Below are 13,427 nucleotides of genomic sequence, written 5' to 3' on the forward strand. Positions count from 1 at the left end.
CTTAACGATGGAGCAAACAGTCACCATTCCCGAGACCATCATTTTCCCTGACCTCATGGTCCTTCTAGTCTATACAGGTCTTCCATGGTGCCTGAGACCCCTCTGTCTCTCTAAAAAGAAAGCCTATTGCTTCGTTTCCTCTGCAACGTGATCCTCTGAGGTGCAGGATGGACTTGAAAGGATAAAGTTAAAAGGAGGAGGACAGCCTTTGCGGTCACGGCTGTAGATGGTGACTTAAGAGAAATGGGCTCATTTTCTGGTTTTACCACAAATGGTGTGTGGTGGGGAGGAAGCTGCTCATATATTCTGAGCTTTTAGTGCCTTGTGTGCTAACCAGAGAAAAGGGCCTTTCCTTCCCTTCATCCTCTGTGTCTTTCCCACTTAACTGGAAAGTCTCTGGGATGAGAAACTTTCTTTTGCACTGTATATCTACACCGAGCCAAAGGAGGTCCCCGGTGGGGCTGGGGCCTGATATAATGCTAATAATAATTTGAATACATTTAAAAATAGGACAGCTGTCCAGGCTTCTGCCCTACCTCGCTGTTAATGTCCCACAACCAGTGAGAGTTGCCATAACTAACACCATTTGGCCTCTTCTTTCCAGATGCATCCCTACTTTCAGGAGCATGCCCAAAGAAAGTGTATCATTGACAAGACAAAATGGCCTGTAGCCACCAGGTGTCCCCCTTCTCCATGGTTTGGAGAAGAACTGGGACAACCCACTGAAACCCATCTATTACTGTAAATTTGAACCCAAGTGCTGCTTCTAGTTCTGGCTCCGAGTGATGGGCTCTCCCTTCCTCCCTCTAAGCCCCGCAGAGGTGGCAGAGGCGGCCTTTAGCATGCCCCTTAGCATCGTCCTGCTATGAGAGCCAAAGAGCTTAACGTACCATCACAAACTCACATCCCACAGAGTGACAACACTAGCTGCAGCCTGCTGACGGTACATACTTCCAAAATGTTGAAAGTCTGATTCTTTTCCCCAAAGAGGTGCATTGTCTTGGTGAACTGGCTGGCCTAACATGCTGCAGGTACAAACTGAAGGTACAGTTTTTGCAGAGTGGCGAAGGTACAACTTTTCAAGCATTTCAGTAATTGCTGTTGTTTACAAATGCAGCTCAGAGGATTGAATTCTGCCTCAATCTATGCAAGGATTTCTGGGATTTGTTTCTTTTTGCACACACGCCCCCCCAGTCAGCTTTCTATTTATGTGCAATTCTTTAATTAAAAACAGAGGGAGGAAAAAGCAAAACAACTCAAACTAGCAATCCTCCCACAGGGGCTAACGTGCTTATATTTTTGTCCTGATTGTCAGAGCACAGTCCTGGGTTATGTGCAGGCTCAAGTCTCTGTATGGCCCAATGCATAGATTCTTTCTTTCTGAATTTCTCCGAATCAGGCAAGACGAGGTGCTGAGCCCGGGTTTCTGAAGAGCCAGACCCAGTGGTGCAGGAGAGCAAATCTCCCTTAACGCATCTTTTCCTCTTTAAAAGATCCTTGCAAATGGCTAGCTTTCAGCAAAATTAAATTATGCGTAAGCTTCTGATGAGCTCCTAGCAAATGTTTTCACAGCCACAATGGACGTAACACGTACCCTTGAGGGCTGCAAGACTCCTCCAGACCAGGAGAAGGAAGGATGCTCAGGGTGCACAGCGTTTGTGGGGGAGGCCTCTGGCAATGGGACGTGCACGTTTAATTTACCACTTGAGGGCACTGTAGAAGTGAAAAATAAGGAGCTGGCTTCGAGAACTGGGATAAAAAGAGTGTTTTGTGGAGGAAAGCATAGAAAAAATATGGAAGAGGGTGGGAAGCAGATCCAGCACACACTGATAGAATGAGAGGGTAAAGAAGAGGACAGACAACTTAGGAGACCAGAGACACAGGTGTCCCTGTTTAACTGAAATGCAATGTTTTGGGGGCAATATTTTATTCTGACTTTCAGAATAACAACCACCAGGTTAACATCCACACTGAAGCATTTTAGGTCATTATTTTAATGTGACTACTTGCATGTCCAGGGCAGATAAATCTACTTCTTGGGATCTAAAGAAGTACATTTTTTTTTTCTGTTTGCTAATCTACAAAACAACAGATCAGCAATGGCTATTCCCTACTGTTTCTCTGAGTGGAGAGGCCTAACGTGAGATTGATTTTATGTTATCCCAGCAAATTCACTGGGCAGATATCCCAGTGTCCGTGAGATTTTAAAGATGTGCTTGACCATAAACAGGCTGTTAGCTCTAACTTCGCACATTTAATTAACACTTTGCACAATGTTAACTGCAGGGATTTAAGTCAATATAAATCATATTTACTAGACATTTGTAAAGCGTAAGACTTTGTGTATTACATAAATAAAGTGCAAGTAAACTGTTCCTCTCACAGCTGCGTGGTAGGTCTCTTGACTGATATCAGCGTAGCATCTTCTGGCCATAGAACAGGTGTTCGTCCCTGTGTCATGCATAAACTGGGATCGGTAATGGGAAAATCGGAGCAGAAATTCCCGCAGGTCACACTAAATGTGATGCCTGCACCAGAGAGCTCATATTACAGAATTTGCATGGTAGACATAACTAGAATGGCTTTTTGAAACGTCTGTTAATGCAGAGGGCTTCGGTACAAAAAAGATTATTTTATTATTCCTTCAAAAATTAAGAATAAAAATAAATTTCAAGCTAGTAAATAGTCAGAGGAGAGAAATAAAAACCTATTTCATGAAGTTCAGATTTGTCATAAAATATAAATACTAGGGCTAGAAATAGTAATTAAATTCCTTCCTGTTCATGTCCCCACACACCTGTAAGTTAATAAAAGCAAAGCGAAGACAAATTATAGCTTGGACTAGAAAGAAAAAAAATAGGGACATTCTATTTTTCCTGAAGTTTTTATTGTACTACTCCTGGAATTATACTGGAAAACAGAAAGGGTGAAGCCATGATCTTACTGAAATTAATTGTGCAATTTTTCTTATTGTGAGGTTTTCAGTCTAGTGTCAGGCATCCAGCTGACGAGGCTGCCAGCTGCTCTCCTTACAGTCAGTGAAGGCAAAAGAAAGAGACATATTTGCAATATGTCTTTGATGGCTCCATTAGAGAAATTCGAAGCAGATTAAATGCAAGCAGCATGTTGCTGTAGTGAAGTCCTAGAGATGAAACAGTCTTAGAAGTAGCTACAAACATCCCTGCTGGGTATATGTGCTGTAGGGGGTAACACTGGCTGTCGTCAGCATCACTTACTGAAGGTGCACTTAGCCTATCAGTTGCTAACACCAGAAGCTGTTAAATTAAGTGAATAAATATTTTTTTTAAAAAAAAGGTTTCTAACCAACTTCTTTTTAGGACAGTCCTTGATTGGTACTAGCACAGAAAAGGTAAATTTGTTCACAGAGTACGGGATGAATGAGTCAACCAGCATATTTTGTGCTCGTTCCATCAACATATCATGCTCAGGACATATTGCTGTATGGACCCGTACATTGAATTTCAAGTTATATTCCCTGAAATGCTCAGTTGGGAATCCTGGGCAATCTGAAAACGAATTGCTGACATTTGAATAATTTAATTTTGCTCAATCTGAGTAATTTAACTTTGGGGTTTTTTTGGGGAAAATCACAGCCCTAAACCAGGAAAGTTCAGGATTTTATCATTGGAGTTTACTTATACAAATGTCACAGGTTTGACACACCACTGTTGTGTTTTACTTAAATCAGCATCACGACCTTTTGCAGGAACATGCTGAAATTGGCCCAAAGTTTAAGCTAGTAGTTGTCTGTATTAAAGTAAAACAATTGAATATAACAAAACTGATACCATATGAAAAGCTGTATCAACTGAGTTGAGGTAAAAATAGCCACTGAATTGGTATTATGTATATAGTCTAAAAGACAGTGGAGAACTTTTGCTCCTTTTTTTCCAGAGGAAACCTTTGTGTTCCTTTCCAAAAGATATTTGTCCTGCTGAAATGCTACAACATTGTAAGATGACATTGAGATGGCAAGAGTTCTGGTGTTAATAAAAGTAGCTAATAAGGATTTGAACACTGTAGCACTTTTCTTTCGTGAAGGTTGTATTGCTCCTAACAATGCAACTCCTTTCTCACAAAATGGGTTGAAGACGTGGAGATCACGTCGAGCAGCACTAAGGTTATTGGAGGCATTTTGGCACTGGATGTGCTGAAGTGGAGACCACAGTTTAAAGTGCTGGGGAAAGGTCTATAGACAAAAGGAGTTACTGGAGTTACAATTGAACTCATACGCCATGGTGCACACAGTCTTCTTTTCAAAGGAAGTGACGGACGAGCCACAAGAAGTGTCTCAGCAAGAAGCTGGGCTTATGTCTCTTTGAAAATATTGGAAATTAAACTCCTGCCTTTGGAGGGGAAAAACCCACAAACTTAAAAGTAGTGAATGATCTTAATGTACAAGGGATTGTGGGTTCATATCCCAGAGAAGCTCTTCAACTTGCTTGCAAAGGGCAGGCTACCTGCTGAAGAGCTTGGCTTTGCTTGTAAGATCCAATAAAAGGAAAATATGAGGAATTCTGTGAAAATCCAGATAACATGAAGGGAAAGCAGAGAGATAAGGGAGAAGCAATGCAACAACGATAAGCTGATGCACAAGTATAAATAACTTTGGGTGTGAAAGAAGTAGACAAACTGTAAAAATAAAGTAATTGAGTGAACCATTTTGCTTCTTAGGAAATCAGTGGTTGACTGCATTCCTCTCTAACTACACCTGGCTCAGGATTAGCTGGGTTTTATTAATCCAAAGACTGTTTAAATTTGTCCAGACAGTCAAATGCTGCATTGCTCAGTAGTTTATGTGTCTCTTGCAAATCAAGATGCATGTAATTTGCAAGATGATCCCGAGAAATACTCAATAGCTTACGTTATATTAGAAAAGCATTGCACAAACCAATCTTGGGGATGGGGGTGGGGGCAGTTAGAGATGTGGGGTGAAGGTAGTTGTGAATAATCCTTCTTCCATCTCTCCTAGAATCTAGCCTGCTACTTAACCACTCCTCAGCCACTTAGAGGAGGCCTGGCCTAGTACTCTCCAGCACTCGGCATTTCCTAGCGCATGAGGTTGCTGGGTGCAAAACCAGGAAGAACTTTACAAACTCTCTACATTAGAGAGACATGGACCTGTTGGAGCAGGTGCAGAGGAGGGCCACAAAAATGACCAGAGGGATGGAACAGCTCTCCTATGAGGACAGGCTGAGAGTTAGGGTTGTTTACCCTGGAGAAGGCTCCGGGGAGGCCTTTCTGTAGTTAAAGGGGGCCTACAGGAAAAGATGTAGCAGGGCCTGTTACGATAGGACAAAGGGTAATGGTTTTAAACTGAAAGAGAGTAGATTCAGAATAGATATAAGGAAGAATTTTTTTTACAATGAGGGTGGTGGGGCACTGGCACGGGTTGCCCAGAGAGGTGGTAGATGCCCCATCCCTGGAAACATTCAAGATCAGGTTGGACGGGGCTCTGAGCAACCTGATCTAGTGGAAGATGTCCCTGCCAATTGCAGGGGGGTTGGACTAGATGGCCTTTAAAGGTCCCTTCCAACCCAAACTATGCTATGATTCTATGATTAGGAATTAACCAGTGCAAAGGCAGGGAGAGTGCGTGTGTTCATGAGCACATGCCTGATGAAGGACAAGACTAGTCTGCTTCCAGCTGTTTGAACAGCACAACAGCTGATAACAACAGCAATGACTACAAAGAAATGTATCATTGGCACAATTAGTGGGGAAAACCACGCTAGAGTCCAGTTGAGGACGCAAGGTCTATCTAACCTTAACTGAACCAGTTAGCACCAGGCCCTCATACTTTCAAGGCTGACTTAGAAGTTACTAAAAAATTTCAGCTGTTGATGCTTGCTCGCAGCCAACTTCATTTTGGGCTCCATTGGCTAAAATGGACATTTAGATGTCTACATGTAGACACCAAATTTTGGAGACTTAACCTAGAGCTGAATTCCACCCTGTGAGTATCTCAGGAATTGCCAAACTGGAAGTTGCTAGCTCCTACAGAAGACGCTTGGCCATATATGCCGAGATTTGGCCTTCTGCCTTTTTTTCTCTAGAGAGGGCTGTTTCCTACCACATGGTTATAGAATGGTTGCAGCGTTAAGTACTCCTCTGGTATCTCTAGCAGAGACACACACTGAGCTAAGCTTGGGCCTACAGTCTAGGCAGCTGAATGTCTGCACAACTGTACTTCTGACCTGTTTGCACAATCCTGTTATATACATGATTTCATATATGTGAAACTGCCACCCTCAGGCTCTATATTCCTTGGGGATGTTGCCATACCATACGCAGCAGAAGCAGGGTTACAGGCTGCTTTTATGAGGCAGAAATGCTGCAAGACACAACTAAACACTTCATCAGTACTTCAGACCCAAACCCAATCTCCAGATCACATAATCATTCTTCCCCACCACCACTATGTCTCAGGGCACACTGCATCCAAACCTAACTATTTACATCACCCTGTCTCCTGGGCGACTTTGCTCTGAAAGAAACCTCCCTTCTAATGTGTGCCTCACAAATTAGTCATCCTTTCCTGCACCAAGACACTGCATACCCGTTAGGGCAGCGATTAGGATGAGGTACACTAAGAACATCACAAGACAGGGTCTTTTGATTTTAGGAGTCTGCAAACCCTTTTTTCTTACCATTGCTTTTAGCTGCTAGAAGTTTGTAGTTTAAAAAAAAACAACTTTAGGGAAAAGATATTTTGAATCATATTAAGTTTATTTACTTAGTAAAGTTATATTACAATATATACAGTTTCTATTTACATATACACCTTTCTAAGAAATGAAGCACCATATGATACAGTTATATTTTAGAGGAATTTACAGAAATTTTATTTTTGCATCCAATAATTATATCTACAGACACACATAGTTTTCCTAAGACGCTGACTTCAGTGGGTTTTGGATTAGACTGCTAGTGAAGTTACCAAAGAGAAATTTAATTGCTGTGAGCTATCAATCTGCTATGCTTCGGGATAGGAGATCTTAGCTATGTCATTCAGGGGCTACGTGCAAACTTAATCCTCAGAGAAATTTGGAGGTACAGATAGAAGGTATTTTACAAGACAGAAGAACACAACACTTCCATCAGTAAGATTTTTACTGTCATCAGAAACAGAGTTTCATTAGAACGGAAAACGAACACTGCTTAAATGTTTATACACATTATGCGAAGTGAAGAACCTGGAAGCTTATGTGATATGGTGATACGGTATCACGCACTCCCCAAGGAATCCATTTACTCTTGAAGAGCCCAGTCTTACAGCTACCGAAGCTCATGGCATGATCGCCTTAAGTCAAGGAGAAAGACTAGCTGTTCACTTTGTAATCTTCACGCCACCATCAAGAAAAAAAGGCAGCTCTGTCCAAGGCACGCAATTTCCTTCAAGTGAATAAAAGAAGTTTGGAGGGGGAAAATGTAAAATGAGGTATTTAATAAACTACAAGAAAAAAGAAAGCTCCAAGACTGTTTTGAAAAACATCTTAGATATTTTACATATGTCATTGTTACATTCATCTGATTGTGGGTCAAGTTTTGTATAAACTATTTATACCTTTTGCTCTACCTAATTAATGCCTTTCATATTTTTGCTTCACTAGATGTTGGATCTAACGGTGTGAAGAAAGCATTGTTACTCTGAGGACAGTTATTATGACAGACACAGGAGTTGATCAACATCATTGGCTTTTTTAGGACTTTGCCCTGAGGACAGCGGAACTCAATTTGAATCGTTTTGGTGTTGTGTGGGGTACAGCATCGCCCATCATTGCAGACGCCACAGTAACGAGGTTTGTATGTCTGCATACTAGTGCAGTTCTTGTATTCAAAGCGAACAGCTTTCAGGGACTTCTTTGTTCGGATACACTTCTTCCCTTTCTAAGAAACATATGAAAAGACATTAGATACATCATTGCATGATACAGAAAGCAGTTAAAAAATGACATGCAAGGATATAGGCCTATTCTGAAAACTTAAATCTGTTGTCTTTGCTTGTTCAACAGCAATAAGACTCTGTAGCTACTTCAGTACTTACTTACAGGTAACTCCTGCAAGATCAGCCCTTTGACACCAGTGTGTTATTGGGTGAGTAACAAAAGACAATTAACGCCCACTCGTGTTATCTGAGACAAGCCAAACCAACATTCATTACAAAACTATACTCTACTGGAAAACTTCTCAGGCTAGTGTAGTTCCATCACAGAATCAAGAAGCCAAATGAGCAAGTTACAGGACTAGATTCAGGGGAAAAAAACTGGGCTAAAACGAACCTCAGAAGTCATCACCCATTCTTGTGACCCAAGGCAGAAGCAGCTTTACCCATGTTATTCTTAACAGTTGGTTGTCTAACTTGTCCTTGGAAGTTTTCAGTGACACAGACTCCACATCTGCCCCAGACAATCCTAACAGTTCACTATTCTTACTGCTTAGAAGGTTTTCACTCATATCTTAATTTTTATGCAGTCTATTTCTTCTTGTATCCCCCATGGACTCAGAACAGGCTGCAATATCTGAACACAGTTAGGAGAACGCATCTCTATTCTTTTGCATTCAGAAAAAGTTCAGTTCAATCAATTTTTCCTTAGCAGCACATGTTTTCTAGACCTCTGATCATTCTTGTGAATGATCATCTCATCATCTCATTTCCTTTTCAAAACACAGTATTTAAAACTGCAGAGTATTCAGCAACGGCCTTGGCAATGCTTTCCAACACTCAGAACATTATGCGAAGTGATGGTCCTCTTACCTAGCTACATGTTATTCTCTCTGATGGCAACACTTGTATAATGTGTAGAAGCAGCAAAAAAGTCAGCCCTTAGATAAACATTTATTGCACCTGAGGTGTCAGTGTTGGATTTGCTTTTGGAAAAAGCATCATAAGGATTAAAATAAGGTTTAGTTTACGCAAGCAGATTTTGCAGGATTTCACAGATTTCCCTGCAGTTCCAGATGCTCAACAGACTAGAAATCTGATACATCCATTCTGCATGACTGGAGCAACTCTGAAGTATACATAAAGGTAGTACAATTGCATTTGTGGGACAAGTTAGACCGCATGAACTGTCAAAATAGTCTGCACATGCAGTATATCTGATCTACGTGGGATGGCCCAAATTATCAAAGAATCATAGAATAGTTTGGGTTGGAAGGGACCTTTAAAGGCCATCTAGTCCAACGCCCCTGCAATGAGCAGGGACATCTTCCACTAGATCAGGTTGCTCAGAGCCCCGTCCAACCTGACCTTGAACGTTTCCAGGGATGGGGCATCTACCACCCCTCTGGACAACCTGTTCCAGTGTTTCACCACCCTCATTGTAAAAAATTTCTTCCTTGTATCTATTCTGAATCTACTCTCTTTTATTTTAAAACTGTTATCCCTTTGCCTATCGTAACAGCCCCTGCTAAAAAGTCTGTCTCCATCTTTCTTATAAGCTTCCTTTAAATACTACAAGGCCACAATAAGGTCTCTCCAGAGCCTTCTCTTCTCCAGGCTGAACAACCCCAACTCTCTCAGTCTTTCCTCATAGGAGAGTTGTTCCAGCCCTCTGATCTTCTTTGTGGCCCTCCTCTGGACTCACCAGAGGGGAGCAGAGCAGCAGAATCACCTCCCTTGACCTGCTGGAGGTGTAGCACAAAGCTACTAAGCAAATGCAGCAAGTCTAATTCTTTCCAAAAGCCCTGGGCTTGCTGCACGTATTCTAAAAGGTCTATTTATGTACACTTGCATCTGGAGTATTCTACACCATAATATTGCAACCTTGGAATTACAGCTGAAGAGACCCTGCTCCCATGCCACTCTTTGGAGCATACCTTATCAGATGGCTCTTCATTTTCACAAGGTCTTATGATGCAAAGCCGTGTCTGCTTCACCATCTCACACTGTTGATTTCTGTTGGTAACACGGGTGGAAAAGCCCATTCCACAGCTTTTGGAACAAGCACTCCATTCTGTTGTTTGCTCAATACAATTAGCACTTGAATCCGACACATCGATCCCGAGTGTGGCCTCTTGTCTGTAGGCTGAAGACAAAACCCCACAGAACTGTATTACAAGAAAAACTAATGTGAAAACCCAGTACCTAATTGAGCTCTACCACAACTGGGAAGAAACATGTGAGACAAAAAAAAAAAAAAGGTCCAAAATCCACGCTTTTGACAGGATTCAGGAATTTTAAAAGCTGCCTTTTTAGGAGCCCTGCATGGCAACTTCCTACATCTAAAAATAACAAAAGGTGCCAAGGATTCAGATTCAGGTCGCTCAAGTCCACAGCTGGCAGAATTACTGCCATTTTTTTAACCAGTTCAGAACTCTAATAACTGTTTATTCCTCACTCTTTCCAATGGAAATACATCAGAAATCTGTTATAAAGCTATGTCATAAAAATATTTATATTAAATATGATTTGAAAGAGGCTGAATGATTTATCTAAACTAATAAACCGCATGGAAGTAAAGTCCTTTACTCCAGAGTCATCAAGTCACACGATCTTGTCAATTATTGACAGATTATAGCCAGGGTGATGGTGGGGAGGGAGGAAGGAAGTAATTTCCAGGAGTTAGCACAGCTACTCAAAGCCATAGCCAACTCTGATCATCGTCCTGCCCTCATCGCAGTGTTAAGCTGTATTATGCAAATATTGCTAACTGTATAGTTTGGTTCAGCAGTTATCACAGTAGTAAACAGAATGAGGCAACGTGACTGAGCTGTCGGCCACAGCTCTTGCTGTTAAGCTCCTCTACAACAGCGTTTTTGCCTTTTGCATGGTAAAGCTCCCAAAAGGTAGCCCCCCAAGAGGGATGGCCACTGGTAGACAGAATAGAGATAATCCACCTGTAGGCATTTTACAGATCAGCCTGTCACTGTCAAACAAGTCAAAGAAAAGGAAAAACAGTAGAAAGGTGGCAAGTTTTTTGTTTATACCTCATGTGCCTTATAACTGACACTTTATAGCACTCTGACAAGTTATTAGAGCTTTTCTTCCTGGATCTCTCCTTCCTTGTTTTTCAAATGGATTAGCTGTGTTTCAGCATAACTAACTGCTTAAGACCACAAAAAGCAGTGACTGGAAGAGAATGCTGTGCCCTCAACTCCCATAAAAGTGGCTTATGAAAATCCATGTTGAACTAATAGTCTAATTTAAAGGGGATGGTGACATAACTCAGTAAGAAATCAGGGGGGAAATATTATGTAGCTTTATTTTTTCAATTACAAAAGCAGTTTATGAGTTCTGCGTTTTGGAATGGGATTTTCGTTTTTCAGATCCACTCACTGTGTTTATAACCACTGCTTCTCCAAGTACTTTGTAATGCTTTGATGCCAACAATAATGATGAGAGCTCTAGCATAGACTGGCAGGAATTTGTTGGCATTTTAGCTACCATGCTGACCACTTGTAATAACTAGGGAATTTAAGGGGAAAAAAAAGTCTCTTGTAGACTAAGCTCCTAGAATAGTATTTATGATGCAACATACTTTTGCGGAGCAACTAGCAAGACTGCAGCTTTGATCTGGGGGTGGAGATAATGTTTGGAGGATTATGAACTTGCCCCTGTTTTATTCCCCTCACTGAACTACCCTGCACCAGATAAACAGCAATTTCAGAATTGGGAAGTAACTCAAGTTAAGTACCTTTTAAAACTGCTATGCACATTCATCCTTAGAATATCATCTCTTACCTATCAGGCTCTGCTTTTATTCATAACCAGTGGTATACTTACTGGTGACTCTAGATGAGAAAAAAGAGCAGAAAAAATGATCACACAAAGCAATGTGTCTTAGATTTTGTAAACCCATGGATGTTTCCAGTATGATATAACCTCCTCCTCACAACGACTGCAATAATTAGTTTTAGTTTCCTCACCAGCCATTGCAAAACCTCCCAAAATCACTTCATCTTTAGGGTCACAGATCCACTTCTCGCAGCACTCCCCGGGGACTTCGATCTTTCTGGGGAAGGGGCAGTCAGGGCCGGGGAGCAGCAGGTCCAGGTTACAGCGGGGCAGGCAGCCGATCTGTCCGTCTCGGCAGGTGCACTGGTACTTGCAGCTGGGCTGGAAGGTTTCCCCGTTGCGATAAATCATCCCGTCAAACACGCAGTTGTCTCCCTCCAGCACTAGCGAGAAAAGAGAATGAATTTCACTGAAGCTGAGGGGGCTGTGGCAGGTTTCCCTCACAGTCCCAGAGCCGGCCACAGGGGACGCCCCTCCGGCAGCAGCCAGAGCGCCCTGGGCCTGAGGAGGAGCCGCTTCCCCTGAGGGAAGGGTGAGAGAAGCGGGACAGCGACTCCCTCGAGCGGACACCGCGGCGGGCCCGGCCCGGGGAGGGTCTCCCCACCGCCCCGGGGGAGGCTGCCTCCGGCCCTGCCGGCCCACCCGCCCCGGCGTCCCCCCACCGGCCCGCCCGCCGCCACCTACCCATGCAGATGCCGGCGGCTCCGCCGCCGTCCTCGGGGCCGCGGTCGCAGTAGAGGCCGCTGCTCTCGTCGCAGGGCAGCAGCGGGGAGCAGCTCTCGCCGCGCTGCCGGGCGCAGACCAGGCAGCAGGAACAGCCGTCCAGCACGGCCGGCACCCCCGGGGCGCAGCGCGGCGGCTCGGCCGGGCAGCGCCCGCCGCAGGGCCGCGGACACGCCGGCTCCCGGCCGCTCACCTGCGGGGACAAAGCGGCCCCCGAGGGGCCAGGTCACGGGGCCGGCCCGGCCGCCGGCTCCCCCCAACCCGCCGGCCCCCGCCGGGCGCCCCGCACTTGCCTGGCACAGCCAGAGGAGGAGGAGCAGCAGGGCGGGCAGGCCCTGCCCGCCGCCCGTCGCCATGGTCCCGGCCACCGCCTCCCCGCCGCGCCGCTCGGCTCTGCCGGCAGAGCCATTGCAGCCGCTTATATAGACGCCGTCGGGGACCCCCCTCCACCGCTACCCCCGCTCCCCCCGCGGCGGGCAGCGCGGGCCGGAGGCGGGGAGCTGGAGCCGGGCCGGGCGCTCCGCTCCCCCCGCTCCTCCCGCCACCTGCCCCGGCGGGCCCGCACGGCCCTGCCCGGCCCGGCTGCCGGCGGCACAAACGGGAGCCCTCTCACCCCCGAGGCATTACATGGAGGGGGGACCGCAGCCCCGCGGGCAGAGCCGGCCCCTTCCCGGGGGTCGGGCCGGCCCAGCGCCCAAGGCGAGGGGCTCCCGCGGGCGGGGGCTGCCGCCCTCAGCCCGACCCCACGGGCCCCCTCACCCGTCTGTTGTCCTGCAGGCAGCTCCCACACGAGCTAGAAACTGTAGGGGAGCACCACGGCCCGCTCTGCTCTTGAGGGGCTATGCCATGAGCTCTGGCACGGCCAACATGGGCGTTAGAGACCTGCCACCCCAAACACACGCACCTCTTGGGGCTGTGCTGCTTCTGGCCCAGGCCTGAGGCC

The 13,427-nt window shown here is 45.0% G+C and overlaps 1 protein-coding gene across 1 annotated transcript; it reads right to left on the minus strand.

Annotated features, from left to right (window-relative positions):
- Positions 1-6,761: 6,761 nt before the first annotated feature.
- On the minus strand, positions 6,762-12,840 carry CCN3 (cellular communication network factor 3). Its single transcript, XM_054193390.1, is given in 6 exon segments — positions 6,762-7,911; positions 9,844-10,052; positions 11,893-12,144; positions 12,446-12,701; positions 12,704-12,742; positions 12,745-12,840. Coding segments are annotated over 6 exon segments (1,149 nt in total). The 3' UTR covers positions 6,762-7,614.
- Positions 12,841-13,427: the final 587 nt, after the last annotated feature.

Source organism: Rissa tridactyla, chromosome 2, assembly GCF_028500815.1.
Source record: "Rissa tridactyla isolate bRisTri1 chromosome 2, bRisTri1.patW.cur.20221130, whole genome shotgun sequence".
In the NCBI taxonomy this organism is placed as follows: Eukaryota; Metazoa; Chordata; class Aves; order Charadriiformes; family Laridae; genus Rissa; species Rissa tridactyla.